The sequence below is a fragment of the Echeneis naucrates genome, chromosome 23 (assembly GCF_900963305.1).
Source record: "Echeneis naucrates chromosome 23, fEcheNa1.1, whole genome shotgun sequence".
Taxonomy (NCBI): domain Eukaryota; kingdom Metazoa; phylum Chordata; class Actinopteri; order Carangiformes; family Echeneidae; genus Echeneis; species Echeneis naucrates.
Genome location: NC_042533.1, coordinates 8,151,866 through 8,178,793, shown reverse-complemented (window position 1 = coordinate 8,178,793; position 26,928 = coordinate 8,151,866). Strand labels below are relative to the sequence as shown.

General features: G+C 38.2%; 2 protein-coding genes across 3 annotated transcripts in view; one reads left to right on the top strand and one right to left on the bottom strand.

Moving 5' to 3' along the window:
• Window positions 1-4,181: 4,181 nt before the first annotated feature.
• Window positions 4,182-26,928, top strand: part of ccdc146 (coiled-coil domain containing 146) — a 39,347-nt gene continuing 16,600 nt past the window's right edge. Inside the window, exons 1-11 of the mRNA XM_029495620.1 lie at window positions 4,182-4,201; window positions 4,894-5,090; window positions 17,749-17,831; window positions 18,811-19,026; window positions 21,433-21,490; window positions 23,489-23,571; window positions 23,808-23,901; window positions 24,013-24,086; window positions 24,964-25,191; window positions 25,374-25,463; window positions 25,781-25,877. Of these exons, the coding sequence (XP_029351480.1) occupies window position 4,201; window positions 4,894-5,090; window positions 17,749-17,831; window positions 18,811-19,026; window positions 21,433-21,490; window positions 23,489-23,571; window positions 23,808-23,901; window positions 24,013-24,086; window positions 24,964-25,191; window positions 25,374-25,463; window positions 25,781-25,877 (1,221 nt within the window). The 5' untranslated portion in view covers window positions 4,182-4,200. The remainder of the gene's footprint in view (window positions 4,202-4,893; window positions 5,091-17,748; window positions 17,832-18,810; window positions 19,027-21,432; window positions 21,491-23,488; window positions 23,572-23,807; window positions 23,902-24,012; window positions 24,087-24,963; window positions 25,192-25,373; window positions 25,464-25,780; window positions 25,878-26,928) is intronic.
• fgl2a (fibrinogen-like 2a) lies at window positions 5,701-14,255 on the bottom strand. 2 transcript variants are annotated; one of them, XM_029495621.1, is made up of 5 exons: window positions 13,483-14,255; window positions 12,576-12,780; window positions 8,522-8,744; window positions 7,468-7,638; window positions 5,701-7,374 (listed from the first exon to the last, which is right to left on the bottom strand). In XM_029495621.1, the coding sequence occupies exons 1-5, from the start codon at window positions 14,062-14,064 to the stop codon at window positions 7,059-7,061; spliced, it is 1,497 nt and encodes a 498-aa protein (XP_029351481.1). In that variant the 5' UTR covers window positions 14,065-14,255; the 3' UTR covers window positions 5,701-7,058. The 2 variants fall into 2 exon arrangements, with proteins under 2 accessions (XP_029351481.1, XP_029351482.1); XM_029495622.1 differs by having other exon boundaries at window positions 7,059-7,374; window positions 8,522-8,741; window positions 13,483-14,064.

Sequence of the window (26,928 nt, the reverse complement as noted above, 5' to 3'; positions counted from 1 at the left end):
ATTTCTTTCTTTCTTTGTTTCTGTCTTTGTTTCCTTCTTTCTTCTTACCAGACATCTATTAAAAGAGGTTAACACCCTGGAGGTCGGGTCACCAGCAGATGTTTCGTTGGTGATTAAATCTCCCTGACGTGATGAGACATGCATGTCCCATCAATCCTTTGTGTCTTTGGCTTCCTATATCGTGCTGTAAACATATGAAATCAACATATGTATATGGTGTAAGCATTCAAATACTCTTATTTCCTGCAGCAGGCACATGGTAAATATAAGGAGCTATGAGATTTTTAAATAAGGCTTGGAAAAAAGAAACTTGTGCTAATTTTGTAAGTAAATAAGTAAATCAGATGTAGTTTGAACCGAAGGATGACTTGGGCAAAATGTGAAATAAGTTCATTGTCTGGAAAAAAAAAAAAAAAATTCTAAGTCACTGAAATATGTTTGTGCAACTTGAGTCTGTCTCTGTAAACTGAGTTAAGCTTACAGAGCTTGAGTCAAGCTTGAGTCAAGCTGACTCATCACCACTGACAACCTGACCTGGACGGTATTATTCCACAATTAGCTAATGTGACCTCTATGACATTTTTGCGCTGTTCTGATTTCGCCAAATACTTTACAATGAGACAAAGTTTCTTTTGAGTAAGAAGCAAACAAAAAAAAAAAACCCAACAACTAAACAAGCAACAGCAATGGAAAAAATAAAAATTCAAATTAAGTTTATGGATAGCAGTAAAATAGATCCAAGGCTCCTTCCTTTTCTCAGGGGAAAAAGGAAGGTGGATACTTCACTTTAATCTCCACTGGACATTTGTAGGGTGTCCTTGGATGAATTCCACCTCAGAGGTCATGGAGGGTCACATACTTGCAATCAATTAACTCGCTTTGTCACCAACCATCAAGCAAGGGCTTATAAATGTTCTCATCATCTTAATTGTATTTGTTTTTTGCAGCACAATTTTCGTCTTTAAATGCTCTACTTTGTTTTACTAGTTACAGTCCAAAACTATGCATGCAAACAAAGAGAGGGATTCAGTAAGTTCCAGTAAAGTATAATTATAATGGGCAGTTAAGGTGAAATGCATCAGTTAAAGTTCATTCAATCTTTTAGCAATATGTTGAGTCAGCCTGGGATTTTTTTTCCTCCAAATGCTTCTTTTTCATATTATTCTGTATTCAGTTATTGTTTGAAGTGTCAAAAATCAGAATAAACCTGCTTGTGTCAGAGAGAGCGCCTATTAGAAATGCAGTACTCTAAACTGCTGATTTTGCTAATGAAATATCTTAATGCATAATACAAACAAGCATCCTCTTCCTTTCAGGTTGTGCCTGACTTTGTTCAAGGTATTCACTTGTTAGATGCTCTTCAAACTTGTTCTAAATGTCCTGCAGAAATGTGCACAGCTTTTACAGACTTACACATATGGCTTCACTTGATGTTTCTTGGAGACATAAATACTTTTCTGTCTAGGAGCCATGGTGGTGAGTTGTGGTGAATCACAGTTTTAGTTGGAGGGGGTCTTGCACTCTGCTTTACTGTAAAAGAGTCATTGGGGAACAATGCCCTGGATTCCCCACAGAGATCCTGCTGAAGCTCTGAAAAATTACATCAGAGTCACACTTTGCCAAAAGCACTTCTCAGTTTCTCCGTGATTTATGTTTTAGGTAGTCCTCTAGGCTCTGACATATTTCTCCAGAATGTAATCTTAACAGTATCAGGCTTGACCCAGAAATGAAAACAAAAAGGTATTTGATTAAGTTCCATCTTTCCTTCCCTCTGGTAAAATTGATAGTAATCATAACATCTTATGGCGTTAGGTCTATTGTTATAATCCCTTCTAGCTTTCAATATAGAGTGAAGATCTCTTAAAGACACACTTGTTAAAATAATGCACAGGCAATTTGGTGGGAGCATCCATAAAAGCTGGTTTCAGTGATTTAATAGACTTTAAACGTCTGTTTATAAACCAGCTCCAGACACTTTGTCTGAAGGACAAAGTCTTTGACAAGAGACACTGGAACAGCAGATTACGTGAATGGAAAAATAACGTTGCTCATATCGTGTCTACAAATGTGAATGTGTATGTATTAATTAAGGGTTAAGGTAATTAAGGGTTTTTTTTTGTTTGTTTGTTTGTTGTTGTTTTTTTTTTTTTTTAAAGGCGTGCCAACACATACATGAATGACAGGAGGTGGAGAGATTTGTAAAGTTAACTCCAACACCCAAGCTGCATTTGTTGTGACTACAATACCACAGTTAAACAGAAATCTGGACACTGCACCCTTGTAGTCCACTAACTTTTTCCAACGGTTTGGATTGCACAGATGTTAGTGAGAAATAAAACACATGAAGGACTTTCACACACATATAAAATGTGAAACCTGTGGTTGGTGCTACACAGAATTCACACAACAGCAATAGGAGTAAATGTAAACTTTAATCTACAGATGGTGCTGCTTCTGATTGCAAGAACGCATATAATGTTTGCTGGGTATGTTATTATACTGTCTTCTTTTGCTTTCAGCAATACTTTACATAAAAGGTGGATATTTGTTTCTGAATGCTTACTTTACTTACTGTTTCACTGTATAACTTCAAAATCTCTGCGGTATTTCCCCCCCGGCCTGAACACAACAGATTACACCTCTCTGCATGTAAAAACCACACGAGCATAAATTGCTTGCTATTAGGGTATATCAACACAAAGGCAAAGCAACAGAGTCAGTTCATCATTAAACTAAATGAAAATGTACAATCTCAATCATTTGATTTAGACCTTTATCGTAACTACATATATTAACCCATAGATGCCTGCTGATGAAACTGCTGATTTGCTGACTGATCATTCAGTTTATGTATTATGCCAATGATTGACTCAGCAGCAACTAATAATCAAAAGACACCAAACTCTATTATAAGTTTCAGCATTCCTCCATTTTTTCCCCACATACTTTCCTCAAGACCAACTTGCACTCTGAAAATAGCCAAATATTGGAGCTTATGTTTTATTTAGCCAAATATGGTAACACTGGGGGCACATAGGGGCCACACTTTCAGCAAAAAATAAATATGTGATTCAGAGGTTCACATAGCCAGACTGTTGGAAGGAGTTTAATTTGGAAACCTGGCTTCCACTACAAATATTATTCCCGGAGTGCAAGGCGATTTGTCGATCTAACAAGTTTTGGTAAAATTAGGTCTGCATAATGAACAGGTGTAATTAGACTACCATTTTTAGAAGTTATTTCACTGCCCTTTATCTCCACTCTCTTAAAATTCATCTAGCCAACAATCAAAGAGCTGCATGAAATTTGGATCTCAGAAGTTTACAGTTATAATGCTATGAGTGAAAGCTGATCCAGTCACATGCATTTCATTTCTTAATCTTTAATGAAAGTCAAGCAGATCAGCCAAACTGAAATTGCTGGAAAAGTCCATGTGCAAAAAAAAAAAAAAAAAAAAGAGCCAGTTTCTCCTCTTTGCCAAACCATTAAGTTGCAATGGAGTTTACAGTCAGTTGGTCAGATATAGTTAGACTAAAATGAAGCAAAATAATAGACAGGGCCATTACATAGAAATGCTGTTGCAGCTGTTGTTGCTGGGTGCGGGCCATGCCAGCTCCCAGCGTGCACTGTGGGAAGGACACAGGGGAACAGCAGAACTGCATCATCATCACCATCATTTTCACCTTAGTCACAGGTCAGTGGAATACAGCTGTATTTCAGTGCTCACTGAACCCAATGGTTGGCTTTTTAGAAAACTTTGTGCGACCTGTGTAATTTGATTGCTTGCTGCAAATCCAGCATAAATTACTATTGACCTCCATCTGCTGGAGGATCACTGCAACTGTTAAAAAAATACTTTTGTGTATATATAAATGTGTGTATATATATATAGATAGATAGATCTACTCGTGAATTAAGGAAGAAAAGCTAAGCACGGCTGAGATAAACAAATCACTTGAAGACGTTTCGACCGACGGTACTGCGCACGTCGTGCGTCGTTGCTATGGTAACCAAAACAAGAAATCAGTGACTGGGCTTTGCTAACTTGAGAAGAAGCTTTCGCTGAATGAACTGTTTGGGCCGTGTTTTTTTTAGCTATTTATTTTTTATTTTTGTCTTTTGGCTCGGCTCGCGTTGCTTCACGGGACTGAAGGACTGAATCTTGCAGAGATTCTTGCGAGAAAACAGAAGATCCCGAAAAGTAAGAGTTTTCAAGTTACATGTTCAGTTAACGTTGATTTTATGTGATCAGGTCGGCTAAGGTTAATTGAAGCTAACTCATTAGCCTCGGTGTTGGCTTTTAAGTGGCCAGCCTGTTAGCTTTCAGTGCTTTCACAACATTATTTATTTATGTGAGAACCTTTATACGACTACTAACTCTGAGTTTGCCGACAGGGCTATACCAGTGTTTTATATTATTAGAGACGATGAACCGCCTCTCTTTTAACTAATTGCATGTATTACAACAATTTAAAAATGTTTAAATATTTATTTCCTTGATATGTATCATTAGTTGGTTTTATGTGGTGATAAAACAACAACAAAAAAAATATATCCGATTTTGATTTACGGCACCCAAAGACTTCCGACAAGAATCCTTCAAAGTAAAAGTACGCTGATCAAACTTGACTATCAGAAAGTAAAAGTCATAATAAAGTTTTGGTAGGTGAACTTTTAGAAAATGCTAAAAATCCTACCTTGGTCTAGATAGTTCAGTTTTATGATATTCCATTGAATGGCATAGTGGTCCAGTGCATTTAGTTGGTTGATTGCTGAATCGAGCTGTCACCATTCATTGTATTTCATAACTATTTTGCTTTATCTTTGCTTTCTTCCTCCCTCCAATCATCTACACATCTGTATGTACCCATAATTAAATTGGTGGCTCATTAGTGAGTCTGTCTGAGCAGCAGGACAGCCGGCCTACCAGTAGAGGAGAAGTAGAGATGGAAGAGCAAGAGGAGATGGAGAGGAATAGAACAGATGAGGCTGCCCCTCTATTGCCCCTTGCACCTGACGCTTTACTCTTAGAAGACCAGCCCCCTGCAATTGCTGATGTTTCTGTGTCTCCTTTCCAGTGTTTAGATGAGGTAAGACTCACTGAAGTTGTTAAATTATATTATTTTATGCTACTGGCATTTTCAGTGTTTCACCTCGAAGAAAAAAATCAAATCTTCAGTGAACGTTATTTATTCTCATATCGACTTGACGTTCACAAACAACTAGTGCTAGAGGACAAATTTCTCACTATTCTCCAGCAAAATGGATGTTTAGAATAAATGCTGTAAGTGCATCCATGCTCTTCACACTGTTTACAAATACTAATGTTTTAACAAAAAACAAAACAATATTCACTTTAAACAAAATTGAATATTTGGAACTTGAAATGATCACATGAATGAGCACAATAGGTTTTTTTTTATTAATTTCATCGTCACATACAGTAAACAGACATTAAAGTCACAGACCCACAATTATCATTTATCTTCTGTGAAGCTGATGTGAACTCATTCTTTTCATGAGTTGCTTTATTAAATGAATATCTCATTGACCCATTTATAATGGGCATGCAACACCTCATGCCTCCATTGTTACAGGCATCATATAGCCTAGCTACTGGACAGAAGACTCTTCAGTGTGTCCACTCATGAATACTCAAGTTAAAACCTGTATACATAAATACTGCAATGTACACAGCCATGTAGTTAGAACTTTATTATTTTGTCTTGATATAAAAACTGCATATCTTTTGGCATGACAGTTGAAAATGAATGATAGAAAAGATCATTATTGTACAGACACAAAGCTCCAAATACACACATATTTACTATGAATGGTCACAATAATGCAGTCTTTATCACTGCTCAAATGACAACCACCATTAGATTTTGTATTGTATGACCTATGTATTATATAAAAGCTATCATAATCTCACAAAATTAAATAAATACTGTACACATCCTTAGACTTAACCTTTCCTTTGCAATCCTTCCAGTCACAGTGTGTATAAAATGGATTAAATGGTGCTATACACTTTTCTAACATTAGGCAGCAGTATTGTACAAATGGTGAGTCAAGGAAGGTTTTCTTTTTTTCTTATTTTTTTTAATACATGAAAACGGGTGTATGGCATCAACATCGAGAGATGCACAGTAGTTCAGTGCAGCCAGAGCTATGGGTGGGAAAACAATTTAAACAGATTCTTGCAGCAGTGTCTGGCACAATTTTCTAAAACATCCATAATGCAGAATGTACTTGGAAATGACCCAATAGAAATTAATCTCAGGCTGCATTTGTACAATGGGATGGTTTTTTTATTATTATTTTATAGAATGGCGATACATTAGTAAAGTGTCCCAATGTAATTAGATAAATGACAAAAAAGTTTATTTGTTCAGAGTGCTATGTATCATTGCTTGTGCATTTTTTTTTTTTCCCCCTCAACATAGTATGAAGTCTCGATGAATTTCTGACCCACTCAAAACTGTATCATCAGCTCTCATATACCTCACTTTAGTGGCTGCTGTTAATTATGAAATCATTTGAAGTGAAGAGAAATGATAGCTCATTAGATTTTATTACTACTGTGTTCTGTGCTGTGTCCTGGCTGCATTTATTGTGGGAGGCAGCAGGACAGAAAGTCATGAAATGTCAGAAGTGAAAAATTTCCTATGGTAACCCGCCATATAATATTATAGTCCCTGTAGGAGGTTGCCCTTTACACTGCATGTGAGATTTTTTTTTTTTTATTAGTCCATCATCGTTCACAGTCTATCGTTCTTTATTAATCCAACACTTTGAAGGCCATGCTCACTACAGTAGAGGAAGTAATAGCACTATTAAATTTTCACAATTATTTATGTTGTTACTGCATTGAAACTTCTATAGGGATATAGGGCTTCAGTGTACATGTATGCATGTGTAAATGTGTGCAAATGCATGACTATGCGCATGTTTGTGTATCTGAGTCTACACATGCTTCCATTTTCTTTGTCTTTGTTTGTGTTTGTCCTTCTGTCTGTCCATCTGTCTATACTCATCAATAATTACCTGTCGACTTAAGGAGCATAGTTCTTGGGCCGTATCATCATCTTGACAGTTTTGAAGGCCTGCCTGTAGTTTGTAGGGTAGTACTCTGATGACATGTTGTGCCATGTTCCCCAGAAGATCCCATTCCGGACTCCTTTGTACCTCTTGTGATAGTACTTCCCGTTGAGGTTGGCAGACATGCAGGCATCAAACCACCAGCCAGAGCTGTAGTAGGCACCACAGTTTCCAGAAGGGTACATATCATTGTCACGATCAGGTGTGGAGAAAAACTTTTGGTCATGGTTGAAGTGCCTGTTGAAACTGATGGCGTTCCCAGCAGTCCCGCTACAATCACACATATACATGGTTTTATGTTAAATGTTGCTGTCCTTTATGAATATTTGATCACACATGCATTCACAGAAGCTAATATTGTACCTGTATCCACTGACAGACAACCGGTAACGTAGGAACTCATTGGCCACATAGAACTGATCGTACTTTGCATATTCTCGGACACCCTCAAAGTCCTCCAGCTCGATACGCAGAATCATGTCTTTGGCTTTTGTCAGCAAGTGGATATGGTCATTTCCCAACCAGAACTCACCTCTGCAGGAGAGCCAAAGGAAAGGATAAAGGACATAAAAGAGAAAATTAGGTATAGATTATAAACAAGCCCATATTCTTGTACACAGGATTAGGTGGCTGCAGTCAAAAGGAATTTACCTGTCGCCACAGGGGAGAAGAGGAAAGGAAAAGCAAGGGAATGTTATGACAGTAAAAGAAAGCTGAGAGGGAGGCAATAGTAGATCTGTAGGCAAGGCAACAATCATTATTTCCCAGAAGTAACTCTTTTACTTGTGGGAGAAGTACAGAGAACAATAGAGAAAGTGAATTGTGATTTGAATCAAGCTCTATTCAAAGTACTGTATTTTAACAAAACTTAATTCCCTGTATTTTCTCCTGTTTCCAAGTCTGACCTTTTTTTGTTGCTATAAAATCATAAATTTTAGTTAATAGATTTTTGATCAGTGAAATCAGGTCAGTGCTAATGCGCTGATGTATGTTTGTTTTGTTGTTTTTCAAGTGATAATCCATCAATGATAGTGAAAGCAGGTGGTGAACAATCAGTCACAGTGAGAACAGGTGTGCATCATTAGGCCCACTAGAGACTGATTGACTGGGCTTTCACGCTGGTGGGAGGAGGGGTAACATTGTATTCATGTTAAAGTTGGTGCATTTGTGATTTTGCAGTAATTAGAATATAGTAAGCTATGATTGCTGGCTGTTACAGAGGAATTAATGGTAGAATTGATGGTTTGTTTATTATTCTGTGTATTTGAAGGCTTTGTGTCAGTATAGAGACACACTTTAAGGCCAGGCACTTGTGTACAGTCAGTTCCAATAAATAGTTGTTGCTGTTTTTTTCTGTTTTCTAAACATGACAAAAGGCCTATCAGATTGTAACCTTGGAAAGATTGGAATCCATTACCTGAGGTTGCCGAAGCCCTTCTTATACTCGGCCCAGGTGCGATTGAAGCTGACGGACCCATTGAGTCGTTGTTGTATCACAGTCCAGCCACCTCCAAAGGACTCCATGTCACAGAATGCATCAAATGTCTCATTGCGGGGATCAGGAGAGACGTGATAGACACCATTCTTTCTTGTCTCTAGCATATTGTAGTCTGAACAGTCCCGAGGGACCAAGATAACTGCTGGAAGAAAGGGAGATGGAGAAAAAAAAGAAATTTTTTTGTCAGGACAATTTCAAGGGGATGTTATAGACATTTGATAATCCTTTCACTTTGCTGTGGCATTTTCCTCAGCCCAACCAAGAGACGGTAATAGAAACAGCCCCTAAGGCTGGAAAAGACTGAAGAAAGGAAAAGAAAATGAGAGGTCTTTTGTTACAAGCCTATTCCCAGTGTCTCAACATAACGATTTCTATTGTGAATCACATTTAGTTTCAACTTGTTGAGAAGCACAAGGCATTTGTGTATCTGAAATCTCTCTCAATAATTTAGTACGTCAGTCTATTGCTTCCTTTTCTTAGGACAATATTACTTCTCTGAAAGTCCTACTAAGAATTGGAGGACTCCAGCACGAAAGTGAATCAGAGTATAAGTCAGTGACCTTCCCTTGTGATGCACCACTGATTGAATTCCTTCCCATCCAGCTCATTCCTCTACCTCTTGCTTCTTTTCCCTGTGCCGCGCTGCAGGCCACTGACCCAACCCATAACCAAAGCCTAAAAGCCCTTGTCAGTTAGCATTTGGGAACTGAAAGGAACAGACCTGTCAAAATGTGGGAAAGTGTAAAACTGGATTAGAGGGGCATACCCCCTCCTTGCACATTTGGCATTGGGGACTTAAATCATCCTGACATTGGGCAGGCAGCATGTGGACCCAACCTGAGTTTGACGCCCTTTATTTGTGATACAGTTTTGTCATACTGTTAATCTGTTTAGTGGTCTAGTAGATTATTGCAGTGCGCAGAGGGAAGTGCATTTTGGGCACAGTGGGCCCAATATCAGGTATATTAAGGTGCATGGAGATGGATAATTTTTGTGCAATGACATTGCTTGCTCAAATCAGGAGAGGTTATTTGTAAGAAGTATAAGGCACACAAAAAGCGAGCACCATTCATGTATTTAGTTACTTTGACTAAAATGACTGCAGAGAGATCACTTCATATGGAAAGAGTGTGAGGTTGAAATGTATCCTTGTCACGTTAAAAGGCTCTGTATGCACTTGGCATTCAAAGTATTGACCTATGAATTCTTTCAGTATCTCCTTTAGTATAAGTGTCATACTGTGTAGATTCTCCACTTCACATCTCCATTTGTTCCCATCTGTCTGACTGGGCTGCCAGTGTCCCTAGGCAGACAAGAGCCATCTCATCTCACCACCTCTGGCAGTGTGCCCGACCTAAATAACTCTAATATCAGCCGCTTACTGAAGTCCAAATGACTGTTGGATGATTGGCTGCCTTAATGTTGATATTGCTGAATAACAGACTGACTGACTTGCTTTCGTAGATGACGGCTTGAATACTGTATTTGACCTTAAACAAATAAATGATTGACATATATTTAAGACAACTGTATTATCAAGGAAGTATGCCTTGTGACAAACAGCACTCATATAAGATTAGCACCTGTAATGGAAGGAAATGTGTACACAAAGTGATAGTATAATCTTTCCTCACAACTGCCAGTTTTCCATGCGAGGCCATCAAAAAGCAACACCCTTCCTCAAAGAGGTTGTCACCACAAACCGTTGCCAACAATACAACAGCCTAGTCATCCATTCTCTTTTGTCAATAACTGATTTAAGTTACTGAACAGCAACATGAATCGCTGTCCGTTCACCTGAAGACCCCAATATCTCTCTATCCCTGCATGTATATGAAGCTTTAACATTTATATACAAATGACACATCATCACAGCTCCCATCTTCAAACCATATAAAAAAAAAAATTAAAAAAAAAGAATATGAAATCATAACTCATATTAAAAAAAAAACACTATCCTCTCTTGCTTTGGAAAATTTTGTTTGTTAAAATTTCTATTTAACAGGCAGTTAATGTGTTCAGCCACATTTTGACAGCTGGGTAGCATTAAGGATTCAGGGCGACCATTAAACCATTAATTGCTTCGAGAAGCAATTCTGACATTGTGATAAACAACTGAAAAACAACATTTTTCTCTTGAGACTTTCACTATGTAGTGTGACTAAAGTCGCACATCCATTCAGCATCTGGTGTTTTCATTTTTAAAGATTAAAAATTAATAAAAGATTGTGAAAGTGATGGATAATTTGTCTTGGTATAAAATCATTGAAGTAAAACAACTAGAGCCTTGTTTATACTCCTGTTGCGAAACTACAGAAATTTTATTATTTGACTGGTTTATTTACGTGGGAACAGCTGATTTTTGTTTACTGCTTTCAGATTCACTTCAGACACCACCAGACATGACCTCCTAACTTGCAGCTTAATAATTTGCCTGTTCTTGAACTTAACTTGACAAATTGATGTACAAAGACAAGTATTCCTAACCATGTGTATCTCGCATGACTCGTGTTGTGAAAGTTCGCCTACATTACTCCTCAAATTGTTGGCAAGAGATAATGAGAGTTAGTTGTTTTATGCAGGAACGAGCACTGAAGAGCATGACCCCTAGTCAGAGTAAGAGCGTGGAAGCAAGAAGGCAACGGGAAAGGGGATTAAATTGAGAGTGAAGTTAGGGCAAAAAAAAAGATAAATGAAATATAGCATGCAGCAGGGGAGAAAAGAAATGAAATGGAGAGATAAAGTAGAGATGTCCTCACGATACATGTACAAGAGAGAAGGACCAGCAGCTGAAGGAGGCAAGAAAAAACACACTTGAAAAAAAACTACTGCTCCCTTCACACCACTGGCCCATCTAATCTACTTAGAAATGAGCTCACATCTGTTTTTCACAAAAAGCCCCAATACAGTGTCACATTCACTTTTGCCATATAAAGGAAATTATTCAGTTTCAGTCTGAAAAGTGGCCTGTATTTCAACCGTGCCCTCATCCAAATAAGCTTTTACACGAATGTAAAGTAGAATGTCTGCTATGCTTAGCTGGTTTCCAATCCTTGCTCCTGAGTTATCATGAGATTGTACTCCCTTTAAAACGATTTTTCTTGTGTGTTCACATTATATGATTCTATAGGGTGCCAAGTAGCTGTCATACTCTGCTTTCTCCCTCTTGCCTTTTTGAGTTTCTGCATATGGAGCATCATACTAGAATGTCAGTACACTTGAATAAGTTATATAACGGGTCATTTGAATTCCCATTTTGACTCTACATTTGTCATATTGCTTCAATCTTGTAGAGTGTGACCTCAAGCTTAAGTTATGTTGCTGGGGTTTTGCTATGGCTACAGTGAGTAGACAAACCTAACTGTAGTTATTTTCTTTTTTTATTTTCTCATTATTAAATAATCTCCCCAAAATGTGTACAGTTATTTTTCTTGGTAATTGAGAAGGCATGTCATGACAGACCATTGCATGCTGTCTAAAGGTCGTTGTCAGTCTGGCAGATCTAATTTCCCATTTCCCAGAAAAACAGGCCTCATAGGGTGAGTGTGACCACCCAGGTATTTTGTAGTGATTACAAGTCGCCATGTCCACTTAGGCATGATTGGATAGAGCCAATGCCAGACACATTCACCTCATAGCAACCCAAACTGCTAGATGTGTGTGGAGAGTGACAGAATTTAATTTCTGTAATGGCATTTGGTTAATATGGTAGGTAATACAAAAAAAATGCATCAGCAGAGGAGAGAAAAGGAAACATGTTTTTGAAATAACAAAGATAGAATAAAATAAGCCAATGGAAAAAGAAGGGGAAAGAGTTTTGAGTTGTAAAGGGAATACATATATGATAAAAAGCTGAAAAGATGTGCAGGGCTTTCAGGGGACTAAGTTAGAAAGTAGAAAAAGTAATGAAAAGGGTTGGAACATTAAAAAATAAAATAGAATAATCGATGAATTAATTTTACTAAAAGCTTACACTGAGGGGTATTCTGTACTGCACAGTGGGTGTTGCAATTGGAGTTGAGCTTGTTGATAACTCCAGTGATGTTCTCTACCCGTCTGTCCACCATAGCCTGCATGTTGTCCATGTTGAGCAGGTTCAGCCCCTCCAGACGACCCTGCAGAGCTGAGATCTGGCTCCTGGCGTTGCGCAGGCTGGCTGACATCCTATTCAGCTTCACCTGGGAAAGGCCAGAACAAGAAGGGAGGGGGGATTATTACTGTGCATCGCATACGAAGCAGGTGGATTACTGAAGTCACCAGCCTCTTTCATTGTTTTACCAGCCAATTTGAATTTTAGAATAGAAACAGTTCTGCATGATGGTTGGCTGTCTGCCAGAGTGGCTGCGAGAGTCAACAAGCTTACCAGACAGGGCAAAATTTACTGCCATTTGGCTGGTGTCTAAGGCTGATTCCCCACCCTGTTTACAGAACCAGGAATTTTCCCCTGTGGATTTCTGCCAGAAAGGACTTTACAGGTCTGTTAACGTTTGTTTAGTTTACATTCCACTTGAGTATATTTTATTGGGCATATTTGTTCCTATAATGTTTATGTAGCTCATTTCAGTTTAAGATCAGTGTTCCTAGACTCTTCACAAGGCTGATAAATGATATTGGCTCACTGAGAATCTAAATGGTTTTCTGTGGAATTGTGAGACACTGAGGCAGAACCACTGTTCTAGGATTACAGGATTTTTGGGATTTTTGCATTTTGGCAGTATTGCCGACCTTAATTTGGATTGGTTTGACAAAGAATACATTTTACACAACATCCAACATGACCAAATTAGAATTCTGAACATGTTTCTGGATACCGTTGAATATTTGCACTGAAGAAAGTAAAAAGAAAAGCATTTACTCCCTGAGACTGAACACTCTCTTACCTGCATCTCCTGCATAGTATTTGGGCTTTGTGTAATTTTCCCAAAAATAGAGCCATGTCCCTGTATAGTGCCATCCCCAGTAGCTCCAGGGACCATCCCATCTCCACGCTCCTCTTGGCTGGACCCACCTTGGACTTCCTGCCCTGTCAGGTCCAGTCTCACTTCTTGCCCACCATTCCTCTGTCCTTGGTCAGCCTGCTGATGCCCAAAAGCTCCATTTCCTTTTGCCCCACGACACTCCTGGCACCCGCTCTTAAGCTTGTTCACTGTCTCCTTCAGGCTCTGCAGTTCTTTCATTGTCTTCTCCAGCAACCTGAACTGCTTAGGGAGCTGGATGGTGAGAGGAGGTAAGGTGACCTGATATGGGCAGTCCTCCACTTCTTCTGGCCCGCACTGGCCTGAGGGTCTCAGTCTAATGGGACAAGAGGTGGGGGTACGAGAATCCGATCCCAAAGTGTAAGGTCCTTTAGCGTCCCATCTCTGGTGTGAGTTGATGGGGAAGTCCGCTGCCTGGCTGATGCACGGCACCAGGGTGGCTGTAAGCAGGAGGCTGGCACAAAAACAGAGTCCAATTGTCCTCATTTTCTGCTTGAGATTTGTAAAGGAAAATTAAGTCTGTGTAAAGTGAAAGTGTCAGCAACTGCGTTGCTAATATCAACTTAAATACGGCAGTGTTGAAGGTATAGTAGTCTGTGAGTGTCCTTTCGGTTGAGTGTGATTTTGTGTGTGTGTGGATGTGTGTGTGTGTGTGTATGAGTGCAGCCTGCAGGAGCTGGAGAGCGCAGGGGAACTGCCGCTGCCTCAGATAGCTGTGTCATTAATATCAGGAGGAGGGAGGGGGAGAGAGAGAGAGAGAGAGAGAGAGAGAGTGCTGAGTTAGAGAGGATGGGAGGGGCAGCACTATTGCGTAATGCAAAACACCATATCAGCAGCATTGTGAAAAACCATAGATGCAGGTAGAGATTGTGTGTGTGTGTGAGAGAGAGATAGACACACACACAGAGAGGGGTGCAGTAAGGGAGGTGAAGAGAGAAAAGGTAGGTCCTTTCCCTGCAGTGAGTGCATGCTCCTGTCCTGCCTCACTCTGCTCATTTCCCTGAAAAGCAAAAGGATTTGGCGCACAAGAACCATCCACAGTGCGCTATATTGTTCACAATATTTAAAGGCCAGCCCACTACAAATTCAGAAGCCTTGCTAAAAACGCTGACTTGCCCACATTGGCCACTTTCCATATATGAATACAATTCAGATCAGCACAACTACTGTAAAATCTATGGATAACCAGCAGCAACAACACAGCATTCTTCCCTGATCATCCAGTCAATTTTTTTACATTCTAGTTTTAAGACATTGCAACTTAAACATTAGAGACTCATAAATTAAGTTTTCTCTGAATCCTGGTACTCATCCTTGAATACTGAGTGCCTGCCAACGCTCTGTCCTAATCTGATTTAAACTTTCTGACATAATACACCTGCAGAGTGCATACTTCACACTATATTAAAATGAATAAAGGCAATCCAATTTAGGTATGATATGCTCTGATGGCTAAGCAGTGCTTCATTAAGTAAATGTAGCATACAGTATATCACAGCTTATATCTAATGGTTTCTGATTGTTTGTTGTGTCCTCTTGTGGTGAAAAGGGTCATTTTCATAATGCTATATAGACATCTTTTCCTTCACTAGCATAAACAAAATATGGAGATTAAAAAGCATTTTTCAACCAGCCATGCTGTCATTGCCACCTCTGAGGGATTTATGAATTTGTTTGTTGTTTGTTTAAATGTTTAACGAAGCAAACATATAATGAAGTCTTTTAATAATCAACAATCAACAATACATTTGTTTTCAGATATAAAAATGATGTTGCAATTTTCTGTGGTTTTTAGATTGACAGCTGGAATGGCACTTGGATTTCTGCCACATACTTTAACACATCAGTCAGAGTTTTCAGAGCATCTTTATAGAAATTATTAAGCAATGAATGTTACTGGAATGAGTTATTTATTCTAGGGAATTATTTAATTAAGTGACTCCCTCAGTCTAGATCTGCATCCTGTGATAAATTTCTTTTGGTGGCATTAAGTTGCCACTGATGAAGTGTTTGTGGGGTCACGGATATTTCAATACAGTCTCCAATTCTTAACCATGGGTGTATAATGGGTGATCAAGAGGAAGATGGTTCTTTCTGTCACACATTGGACTATGGTACTATTCTCTGCTGTAATGGTCAGTATTTTTCCTCCTGAGGGTGCCAAATATTAAAGAACACAGGTTGTATTTGTTATATACTTGACATACTTGCTGCATCGCACACTTGTATTATTAGATTACTTTAGTGGTTCTCTGCAGCGCAGACCACATGTTTGCTTTGCCAAGTTGTACATGTGTGTGGATGGATGAGGTAGTAAAAAGATAGGTATGTGCCTGCATAAATATCTTCCAGTCTTTATCTCACTTCAAATATGCTCAGCCACATGTTAGCCTCATACAGTCACCCTGAAAAGCCTCCAGTACTCTATTCAGCAGAAGTCTTAGCACTGGAATTTAGAGGGGCTGACTGAAACCGCTTCAGGCTGCTTCACTCAGATAAATGGGCAGTGTTCTGGCACAACTGTTTGTCGCATCACCAGCGTGCTGTGTAGACAGCTGGAACCACAAAATTTACTTCTTTTTACATATATATCTATATATAGATCTGTATATACGTACAGATTTCCACAGTTGCCTCAAAATCTGCTTGACACTCTTGTTTCAGTCCATGAGGTAATTTCACCAGCTCCTGTGTGGCTCTACTTTTTTGTATTCGATTACATGATTAAAGTTGCAGTTTACTTCAAACCAGATGACTGGGTGAACATTATCAGAATTTAGGGCAAGAGATTTAGGTGTACTATAAATGTTTTAAACACAGCTCATGTAATAGTCCTCAGATGTTTTCCTTGTAGTGATATGACCTTGGGTGACCGCAAATGTAAATTGACTGAAAAACATCAGAATAAATTATATTGACAAGAACGCTAATCTCTATCATTCCCAATGTTTGTATCCGTCCTTTGAGCCCTTGGAACATGTTCTTGCACTGGTGAGCGCATTTGACAATAGCCAGATAAACAACATAATTGAACGAGTCTCAAAACATAATCGGTTACCCCTAATGTTTGAAGTTGGGAGATAGGCGCATGTGTGTGTCGCTGTAATCAACCTATTTGTGTGTTCATTGCCGTTAGATTACCCGCTACCCAGTCCAACCTGAGATATCCTCAGTTCTGCAGCTCTTTGATACAGAGAAGGCTATCCCTCATTACACCCCACTCTTGCGACCTGGCACTGAAGATAAGACACAGAACACCTGTCCTTTGTTTCTATCACTGTTGCACAGACAAAGCTACTTCACTACAGAGCGAAATTACACAACAGCTCTTATAGATAATTTTCCCATCCTTGCAAAACTTTTGATCTGATATCTTATCCTTATTTTTGCTTTTGCAAAGATTCTCACCGCTTTGTATCTATTTTTTAAAACATAGCTTTGATAATACTGCTAGTAATCTTTCAAAAGTTGGTACTTATTATGTTTTGGCTATTTTCACTGTTTAAGCTCTCTCATTGAGACTGAGCACAATGAAAAGTTGGGGTTTTTTTAATTATTATTCTGATCCCGATAAGGTGTTCTGATACTGTGATAACAATGTTTTTTTTCAGCTGGACTTGAGTTAAGTTCCTTTTAAAGACCTCAGGGAATGTATCTGGTTGATCACATTTTGTGTTGGTGAGTAGAGACAGATATTAAAGAGCCTTATTTATTTATGTATCTATTTATTTACAGAATCGTCTCAAATTTCAGCATATTACAGCAGAAATCAAGCAAAAAGTTTTGACTATTGTGAAACCCAAAACTCCCATGATCTACTTTTCAACCTCTGGAATTCTATTTTATCACTAAACAAAATTACACAAAACTGCTTACAGGTCAGAAATGTATCTGGGTCCTAGCAGCACTGCTCTACTACATATTCTGTTTGGGGGGAAAAAACACCAAGTGATTTCTACTAAATGTACTATTCTATTGAATGTGTAAACTCTGAAACTGTGAAACCTTAAATCATGTAGGATAATTTATAGCAAACTTACCAAAACTTTACGGCTCCTGCTCGTTGAAGGGGAAATTTGTAAATGATCAATTTCTATTGGTTCAACCTTCATATTTTTCTTTATTTTTATTTCAAAATCATTGGTAATATTCCTGTTTTGTGATCCTCAGCTGTTCTCATTGGGCAAGATCAGCCAGACCAAAGTAGCCAAACTGAAGGCCAGCTACAGTCTACTGCAGGAGACTCTAAAGCGGTATGTTTCCCTGTTCTCCTTTCAAGCTGTTTTTGACTATGGAGATGCTGAAAGTACAGCACATTAGAGAGGAACATGCTGTACCTGTACCTAAGCCAGAATGCATCCACCTGAAATGTCCTTGAAAAATACTTAAACTCCTTATCTGATGGCGCTGTGCTGCTCTTATACACTGTCGTAAAAACACGGTGGTAGCATTTCAGTAGCACTTCAGAAGACATATTTTGAAACCTAGATTGGTTTCTCTTCTTACTCACTTTGTTGAACTAAAAATGAAAGAATGGCTTGAACCAAAGAGGGAGAAGCAAACACATAGCTGGTGGTGTAAAGAAGGTACAACCAACCCCACTGTATCAGGCTGTTTTTGTCAAATACATGGCTAAAGCATACTGCTTTTCAAGCTCTGTTAAATCCATGGTCGAACAATTTCAATCTCAAAATTGCCACCAAAGAACATGATAGAAGTGAAATCTCGTGAAACAAGGAGAATATATCTGAATGTAGATATTGCATTTAACTGAATTGGAAATCAAGAGGGCAGCGCTGTCTAATTGTTGGCCCTGCGATGGACTGGCAATCTGTCCTGGGTGTACCCTCCCTCACCCAATGTGTGATGAATGAATAAATCAATGAATCGTACTCAAGAAGAATTAAAAAAATATATAATGTTCACTTGCATATTTTGCCAAACATTATCTGACAAATGTACTGAAACGAGCTGAGATTCATGAGAATACTTGTATTTAATCAATATTGATTTGAGAAGAATCATTAAATATAAAACAAAAACTACGCTGCACTGAGAAGAGATAATATTGAGATGTTGACATTTTCAATGGGCATATAGAAATGAAAAGTTTAGAAGCAGTCTCACTGTATTTTCCTGCTTGGACAGATACAACAAAAATTAATTGGTTTTAGTCTACCAGTTTGTGCCAATGTGCTATCATGCTACTTGAATCATTGTTTCATCTAAAAGGAGCCAGGACTCTGAGATCCAGCATCTGGAAGAAGCAAAGAGGTGTCGTGCTGAGCTGAAGAGGCTCCAGGCTGAAATACATAGAACTGAGGAGCAGTGCACCTCTGAGGAACCTGAAAGTGAGGTCACTGAACTGAGGCAGCAGCTCCTCCAGGTATACAATGAACTCAAAGCTGCTGAGGACAGAGAGTACGAGACACAACACCAACTGAAATGGTGAGCTTTGCATATACATTATAATAACAGTCACTCGTGATTCAGGCTCCAGTTTCAGACCAATATCACATCAAATGCCTAACAAATAAAATGAAGTTGGCATTTCAACTTTTACATGAACTCTTCTCAAATTTCGCTGGTGCTTTGTCAATTTTTTATATTTCTCATAAAAACATGCTGCTATCACACACAAAAGTAAAACAGTGTTCACTAGGAGAGCACATACACACACACACACACACACACACACACACACACACACACACACACACACACACACACACACACACACACATATACACAAATAACTAGGGACCAAACACTGGGCTACATGAGGCAGTATTTTTGCAAATTTTTATTGACTTTAGAGGGAGGCGAGGTGACAGTGTAAGGCACATGCAAACTGTATTTACTCTGTGTGTACTGATTTTCCATAACACAAACTGTTTACACTAAGAGGAATAAAAAAACTGCCTAAGTTTCTGTTTCAGTTACTACTTCTCATATAGAGGGTTGTTTACGCAATAACTGAAGCACACCAGTTTCAGGGAGATTTTTATGTTCCTGTGGATGTGAGAATGTGTTTACTTGTCCAAGGTCCGTACTAGTCATTCTTTTGACGTCAGTCCTGTATTCATTTCTGTGTCTCTCCTCTAATTCCCCCTTTTCACTCCCATGAGTCTCTTTTCTCGTTGCAGCCAATTTTCCTCTATTTGCTGCAGGTTTTTGCTTTTCCTTCCCCACACTTGCTCAGCACTACTGTCAATGTGTCCAAAAGGTCAAGTATGCCTACAAAAATGAAAAATAACACACTTACGGGTGTCTGTCTCTCCTTTATATACAAACTCTGCTTTGCTCAATTGAGAATATTGGAATATTGCTAAGCAACATGGTAACATACAGCAGTGGTTCCCAAAATGTTTGAGAACCATCTGGTATAAGATTGGATTTTTAAAAACAAAACACTTAAAGCAAGCTGAACTCTTATTTAGAAATGAGAGCAGTTGAAATATCAGTTGAAGCCCCATGCATAGTAAATAGTTGGTGGCAATAAGTTAATTTCAACAACCAGCTCTATAATTTTATATGGTAAAATGAGACCTTGTGGGTGATTACAGAATCACTATGGGAGGCATAAAGAAATGAACTAATATGAGTTTGTGTGGCTGGAATGTAACTGAGGTTTTAAGGTGAATATTTGAACGTAAGGTTTAAAGTCCAAAAGCCTCTAAAAATAATCATTTTGATGATTCTTTTGCTCTAACTGGTAATCAGAATATAGAGGAATCCTAGAGAGTCAAATGAGAAACATTAAACCACTCATCAGATAAACTTGCCGCAGTATTGCAAAGATATGATCCGTGGCATAGAGTGAATTTGAGTCCACAGAGCACACACAGAGGCAGAGAGCAGTAAGCCCAGCAGTAATTGAAATATTAAATGAAAACACTTACATAGTGTTCTCTGAGGATGTGGTAATAGACTGTATTAAACACTGAGTGTGCATATTATTTGTGACAGCTTTTGGTAGACACTTCTTTTGTCGTCTCATCATTCTTCTCTCCTCTTTCAGCCTTTTATTCTTTCACACGCGCCAGCCTGATCTCTTCCTGTCTTCATGAATTTTTCTCTCTGTTTTCTTTTCCTCGCTCTTGTCCACATGGCTGCCAGTCTGCATATGACAAGCAGATGCTCACCATGCAAATATGCCTTTTTAAAATCTTTGCATCCTTCATCTATAGCCAAACAGATACACAGGAATTCAGAATTTTTTCCAGGTCACATATTTTAGCATTCATGCTGTTTTCTCCCCATGAGTTTGTGAAATATATCACCTTGTCAAAAAGATTAATATCATTAACTTAGTTAAACAAGCAGGTGCAGACAATATGCTATTGAAAAGTGGTGGGTGACAGAACTGAATTATTTCATACACTCCGCAAAAATATATGCCACAGGGAAAAGAATCCACATTTCAACTATTTTGGGTAGTTCTTTGTGTTTATGAAGATACTTGACGGCATCTGTGAATAGCAATTTTTTATAATTGGCTCTTTCATACATTTTCTTCAGCATATCATCCATTTTTGATTTGCTGATCAATAATAGAAAGGTTTCATAGAACTCATTTAAAGCTTTCTGATACTAAGAAGGTTTTGTGTGCACTCTGAATCTTTTGTCTCCAAAGAAGGATTTTTAGCAAGAATTTAGCTAACTGAAAATTGCACATCTGTGTATTTCTAATTTAAAACTAGGTTCCTCTCAATTCATTCCTCTTTCTTTGAACCAGGAACTGAAAAACTTAATTACTTTGTCATAATAAGATGTTGATTCCATTTTATTTTCACATTTCTTCATCATGTCCTCCTGCCTCAACTCACTTTGCTTCATCTTACCTCCATATAGTCTCCTGGAAGAGAAGGAGTATTTGGAGAAAGAGAATGAGATTCAGCCAAAATCAGCTGTAAGTTCATCATTGCACTATGCATGTCTCATTTCAGAGATGGATTACTTCTGCAACAGCAGTCTTTAGAGAGGCTAAATATGGGTTTTACATTAAGCCTCTATCCAGGCTTAATCCGTCCATATGAGGACTTGCCATTGGCTCTTTTAAGGGCCATTTAAAGAAATGTGAAGCTGAAGAACTTGTTTTTTTCTTTTTTCTTTTTTTATTCCCATTCAGACAAAAGGAAAAAATATTAAGGAAGGTTTAATCTTCATAGATGGAGAGAGGCTGTTAACTTTTTAACTTAAGGCAAATCATATTAGGAGTGACAGGTAATGATAGTCACAGATATATGTATGTGTAAATGTATATATGCAATTCAAATCTACTATGATTCATAATTCAATAATTCATTTTTTTTTTTAAGGAACGCAGTACAGTAAAAATTAAATATTTTATTCATAAGACCAATACAATTCAAGTCTATATTTGGTGTTAACTATAGATCAAGAGATTGATGCTGTAAGCCATATTGATAATGCCTTATTTTTATTATTCAGTCCATCAGAGGCCTATCACAACTGATGCAGTTTGGCCATTGTGAACATTTGGATGGGCAGAGAAATCAACAGCAGCGGTTAAATCATAAGCGCAAACAATCAGCATTTGTGTTTAAAAAAAAAAAAACAAAACAAAACATCTGCTCAGAAATGCAAGAGAAGGAACGTAATGTTCTGAGGGCAAGTCTCAAGGAGAACTGTATTGACAAGTTTATAATCATTAAACTTCATCACAATTCTGCTGCTGATGCCAATTACTGCCGAATTACTGATTAAAAAAAAACAAACAAACAAACAAACATTAGACTGAACATTGTTTGAGCGTGGCTTCCATGCATCGGGCTGTTATCATTTTCAAAGCTACACTGTCCATGAGGCAAAGAGGCTACAAGTAATATTTAATTACCCAAACAAGGGACATTTAATGGACTAAGCAGGGAGTGTTACAAAATTTATTCACAAATCATTATTGTGGTCATAAATAGGTTGCTCACTGCTGGTCCTGTGAAATAATGTGCATGCCCCCTGGAAAAGTGTCTGATCCAACAGCAATACATTTAGCTTGGAAGAAAATAATTTATCTCACAATGTAAAAACTTTTAGAACTAAAGACGTGTCATATAGGTACAGCTCTATGACTGATGAACTTGAACTATTTTGTTCAAATGACAAGCTTTGCCCTGTCGCCATGGACACGAATGGCACCAGAACAATTTCTAACATTTGCATTGTCTTCAGATGATATTCAGCTATCAAAAGAAAGGAGTTGTTTGTATGAATAACAGGCTGCTTCCTTCACCAGAACAGCTAAAGCAAATTATCTTTTAATGTAATAGAGTCTGTGTGAAAGGACTTTTTATTAGTCCCTTTTCCATTGCTTTTGAAACACTGTGGCCAACAACGTCAAGTGTGATATTCTCACTAATGAAATACTTAAAGGTGCCTAACCTCCTACCTGCACATACATTTGCACTTTCATGTTAATGTGCTATTGTCATAGCAGAGAAAAACCAAAAATATGATTTAAAATGCACAATATTTATCAAATTGAGTTATTTGCAGTAGGTTAAGTTGTGGGTAATTACTTTAACTGTCAAGCTTGCAAGGTTAAGTCAGTGTAATACAACATTTTTCAACGAAACACATTTCTGTTTTGGAGGAAATGAAAATTAAGGTCTGGGCATCAATCTAGAAGAAATTCAGCAAGATTTATAACAATGTAACATCAAAATATAAATAAACCTCAATTTGACACAAACGTAATGCAGTCTTTAACCATAAAAAAAAAAAAAAATGTACAAAGCAAAGGCAGTTGGAACTGACTCTGAGTTGGGATTAGACACTTTGGAATATAATAGTCTTTTGACTTCACAGCCAGAACTCAATTAAATTCTCCACATTAACTTAAAAATCTTGATTTGGGATCTAATGTTCATCCCACTGGTGGGTCATTTAGGAGCTGGAGAGCAAAACAAAGACCCTGCGGGACAAACATGAAGATCTGAGGAAAGAAGTGGAACAGAGACAACTGGAAGTCAGGTAGGGCATGACTAAGCTTTTAATTTGTATTAATCCAGCTAGTGTGAAGACTGCAATATCTTCATTACACTGCCTTTGTGTCTCTTTATACCTTTTCATATTCTCAGTGCTTTTATGTCTTGTCAGTTGGATAGAGCGAGATGCACTGCTGCCAGTTCTTTTAAGGGCTGTTAATCACCATTTCTTTGCAAGATAAATGAGCTTTTGTGTATATTGTGCTCCCACCCCTTACACAGGAATCTGATGGAAGATGTGGAAACCCATGAAACCCTGACAGTGAAAGAACAGAAAGAGCTGGAGGACCCGAAAGAGATCATAGAACTCAAAGAGGTCTGTGTGTTGCTGTGTGTGAATGGGTATAACTTGAAGCACACCATAAAATAAAAAAAAAAAAAACATCATTTGTGTTTCTTACACTTATCTGTGTATGTGTGTTGAAAGGCTGAGAAAGCCCAGCTCATCAGCATACATGACCAGACTTTAGAGAAGATTAGAAGGAAACGCACAAAGAAGGAGTAAGTTCATTTAACTCTATGTTCGTTCTCTTAGAAGAGAGCAGAAATGAAATTACAAAGAAAATATAGAACAAACGCCTTTTGAAAACTCCATTCATCATTTAATCTAAATCACTCTAGTAATCTCTTTCCCTTCATCTTGATGACATGACAGGAATGAGGGTCTGCAGCCAATAGAGTTTGCTTGTACACTTTGTTCTTGTATTCATATCAGGCCCAAGCAAAACACATAATCCATATAAAATTGAATATTAATATTAGCATTCAATCCTTTATTCAGTTTCCCCTGAATTTTTTTTTTTTTTTGCAGTTTCATTATTGTTTGGTTTCTTCTCTGCAACATATCTCTCCTCTCTCCTTTTGATGTACTGTAGACTTTGCAGTTCTGTGGAACAGCATACAGCATAAAATTGGGTACTATTTGTAGCAACCATCAAATTATTTTTAAGAATTTGAAGGTGGCAGTCCCTCTCAATTAATAAAAATGACAACCACATGCATCAGCAGGCATCATTAATTTCATATTTAAAGGAAACTGCAGTCAAAAGCCTCTTAATCACCAGAGAATAGTTCCACTTGCAGGCTTGCTGCAGTTTCTTTTTATGTTTATTTCAAATTAATTCTTGGCTCTCAACTGATTCAGTGGAACTGTCTGTATGAGCCATGTGAGATATTTGAAATGCGCCAAACTGAGTGGTACTCGGGGGGGAGGGCCCTGTTAAAGATGGATGCACATGCTGTTATTTCGTAATATATTCACTTTTAAGAAGTAAATGTGGAGTGATAAAAAGATGTTCTTATGGTGGTGTTGCACGCATGGTGATATTCCTTCTTTATATGTTCATTTTTTTCTATTCATCCCATGCAAACAAATTAGAGCTGCAGAAAAGCAGATAGAAGCACTAAACACAGAGACTTCCAAAATGGAGCAGCAAGTAAAGCAGGTGGAAGAGTATAACCACTCCCTCAGCATGAAGACGAAGGTGATGATGCAGGAGCTGGAAGCTCTCCAGGCCCAAGTAGCTGCCAGTCAGGTAGAGTACAGAGAGATGCTGAAAGAGCAAGAGGTCATCAAGGAAGAGGAGGCTGAATTTATTGGGAACAGGTACAAAACTCTTAATACAGTGCCAAATGGACATGTGTAAATACTATTTTAAAGAACAAATGTGTTTTAGTTCCGTAAACATAGTAGCAATATATTACAAAATATTAGAGCGATTTTAAAATTGGGAAAGAGACTTTTGTGCTGTGTTTTCATGGATGTCAATGTGTGTTTTGCATCGTTAGAGGTATCCTGGAAATGAAGCTGCAGCACATCATGTGTGACAGAAAGCACTTGTATGAGAGCCAATCTGTGCAGCTCAGGGAGAAAAACAGGTATAAATGATGCCAGGCTGAGCTCTGTAACACATGTAAATACTCATCCACATAGCCACAGTGGACTTGACTCTGTGGAAATTTAAACCTTTAGAGCCTGTGGTTTTGATCCCCAACGTTAGACTAAACAGTAAAAAACACTTCAAGGTTTAAAGCATTTCTTTAGCTGTGAAAACACAGTAGAATTCCTGCATACTTGACAGGGATTGCTCTATTATAGTATATAAGCCATACTTTAGACAATGAATTCCAGCTGAAACGTCTAGGAGCCTTATGCTGTGGATGAATATTTAAAAGGTGCCTGTGTTTTTCCTTAGGCAGATTCAGACCCTCATGAGGATGGAGCATGCATTGACCACGGCCAATGAGCAACTACAACACATGCAATCTGTCTACAATGACTTACAGGCACAGGTGATCAGATACTTTAAACATCTGCAGAAAAGAATCTGTGCTAAATTGGAAGTAGTTGGAGTGTTTGTGGGTTGTCAGTTTTTGGGAATACATTTAAATAGTTGCAAGTGATTTTTTTGAACACATGTAATGCCTACTTACATGTGTAAATATATTCATGGTTTTATTGGTATTGGCATTTGGCTTTGCAAATTCTCCACAGGGGTGTGACACAGGTGCAGGAGCATTTTGAGTGCAGATGTCATGGCGCGAGTGATAAATACATTAAATTGCTAATCTGCTTTACACCAGAAGCATTATGACACATTTGGGAATTCTCAAATTCAGAAAAAATTTGAAACAACAGATGTACATTAGGAGTCAGCAAAGACTCTCGCATGATAATAATTAACAAATACAAATTTGACTGTGAAGGTTGTATAGATGAGGATTTCACAGTTTGTGGCGTCACCACAAAATTCCATTATATTGAAATCAAATAGGGTGATTTATGGGTTTAATATTGCCACAGTATTGTGGTCTAAGCTTTGCACAGCACGAGGGCTAATAATGATTAGTATGAAGTGCTTCGGGGCAGCATGGCGGCAGAGTGGTTAGTGCTGTTGCCTCACAATAAGAAAGTCACGGGTTCAGTTCCCGGCCTGCGACCTTTCTGTGTGGAGTTTGCATGTTAAGGTTAACTGGTGACTCTAACTTGTCCCTTGGTCTGAGTGTGAGTGGTTGTTGGTCTCTGTCTGTCTCTGTGTTGGCCCTATGATGGACCCCACCCTCACCCAGTGTGAGTTGGGATTGGCTCCAGGACCCCTGGAAGCAGATAAGTGGTTGAAGATGAATAAGATAAGTGGTTGAAGATGAATGAATGAAGGTCTTCTTGTAGCTGAAATACTATAATACCTTACCTAATTTTAAAGTCCTTAAACCTATTTATGTAGTGTTATTATTTTAATATGGAAGAAGGCAGTTAGCAATTTTTAAATATGGAGCAGCTCAGTTCATACGACTGAACATAAGGTCTGGAAACCCTGCAGAGAGGAGCTTGAATATGCACTGA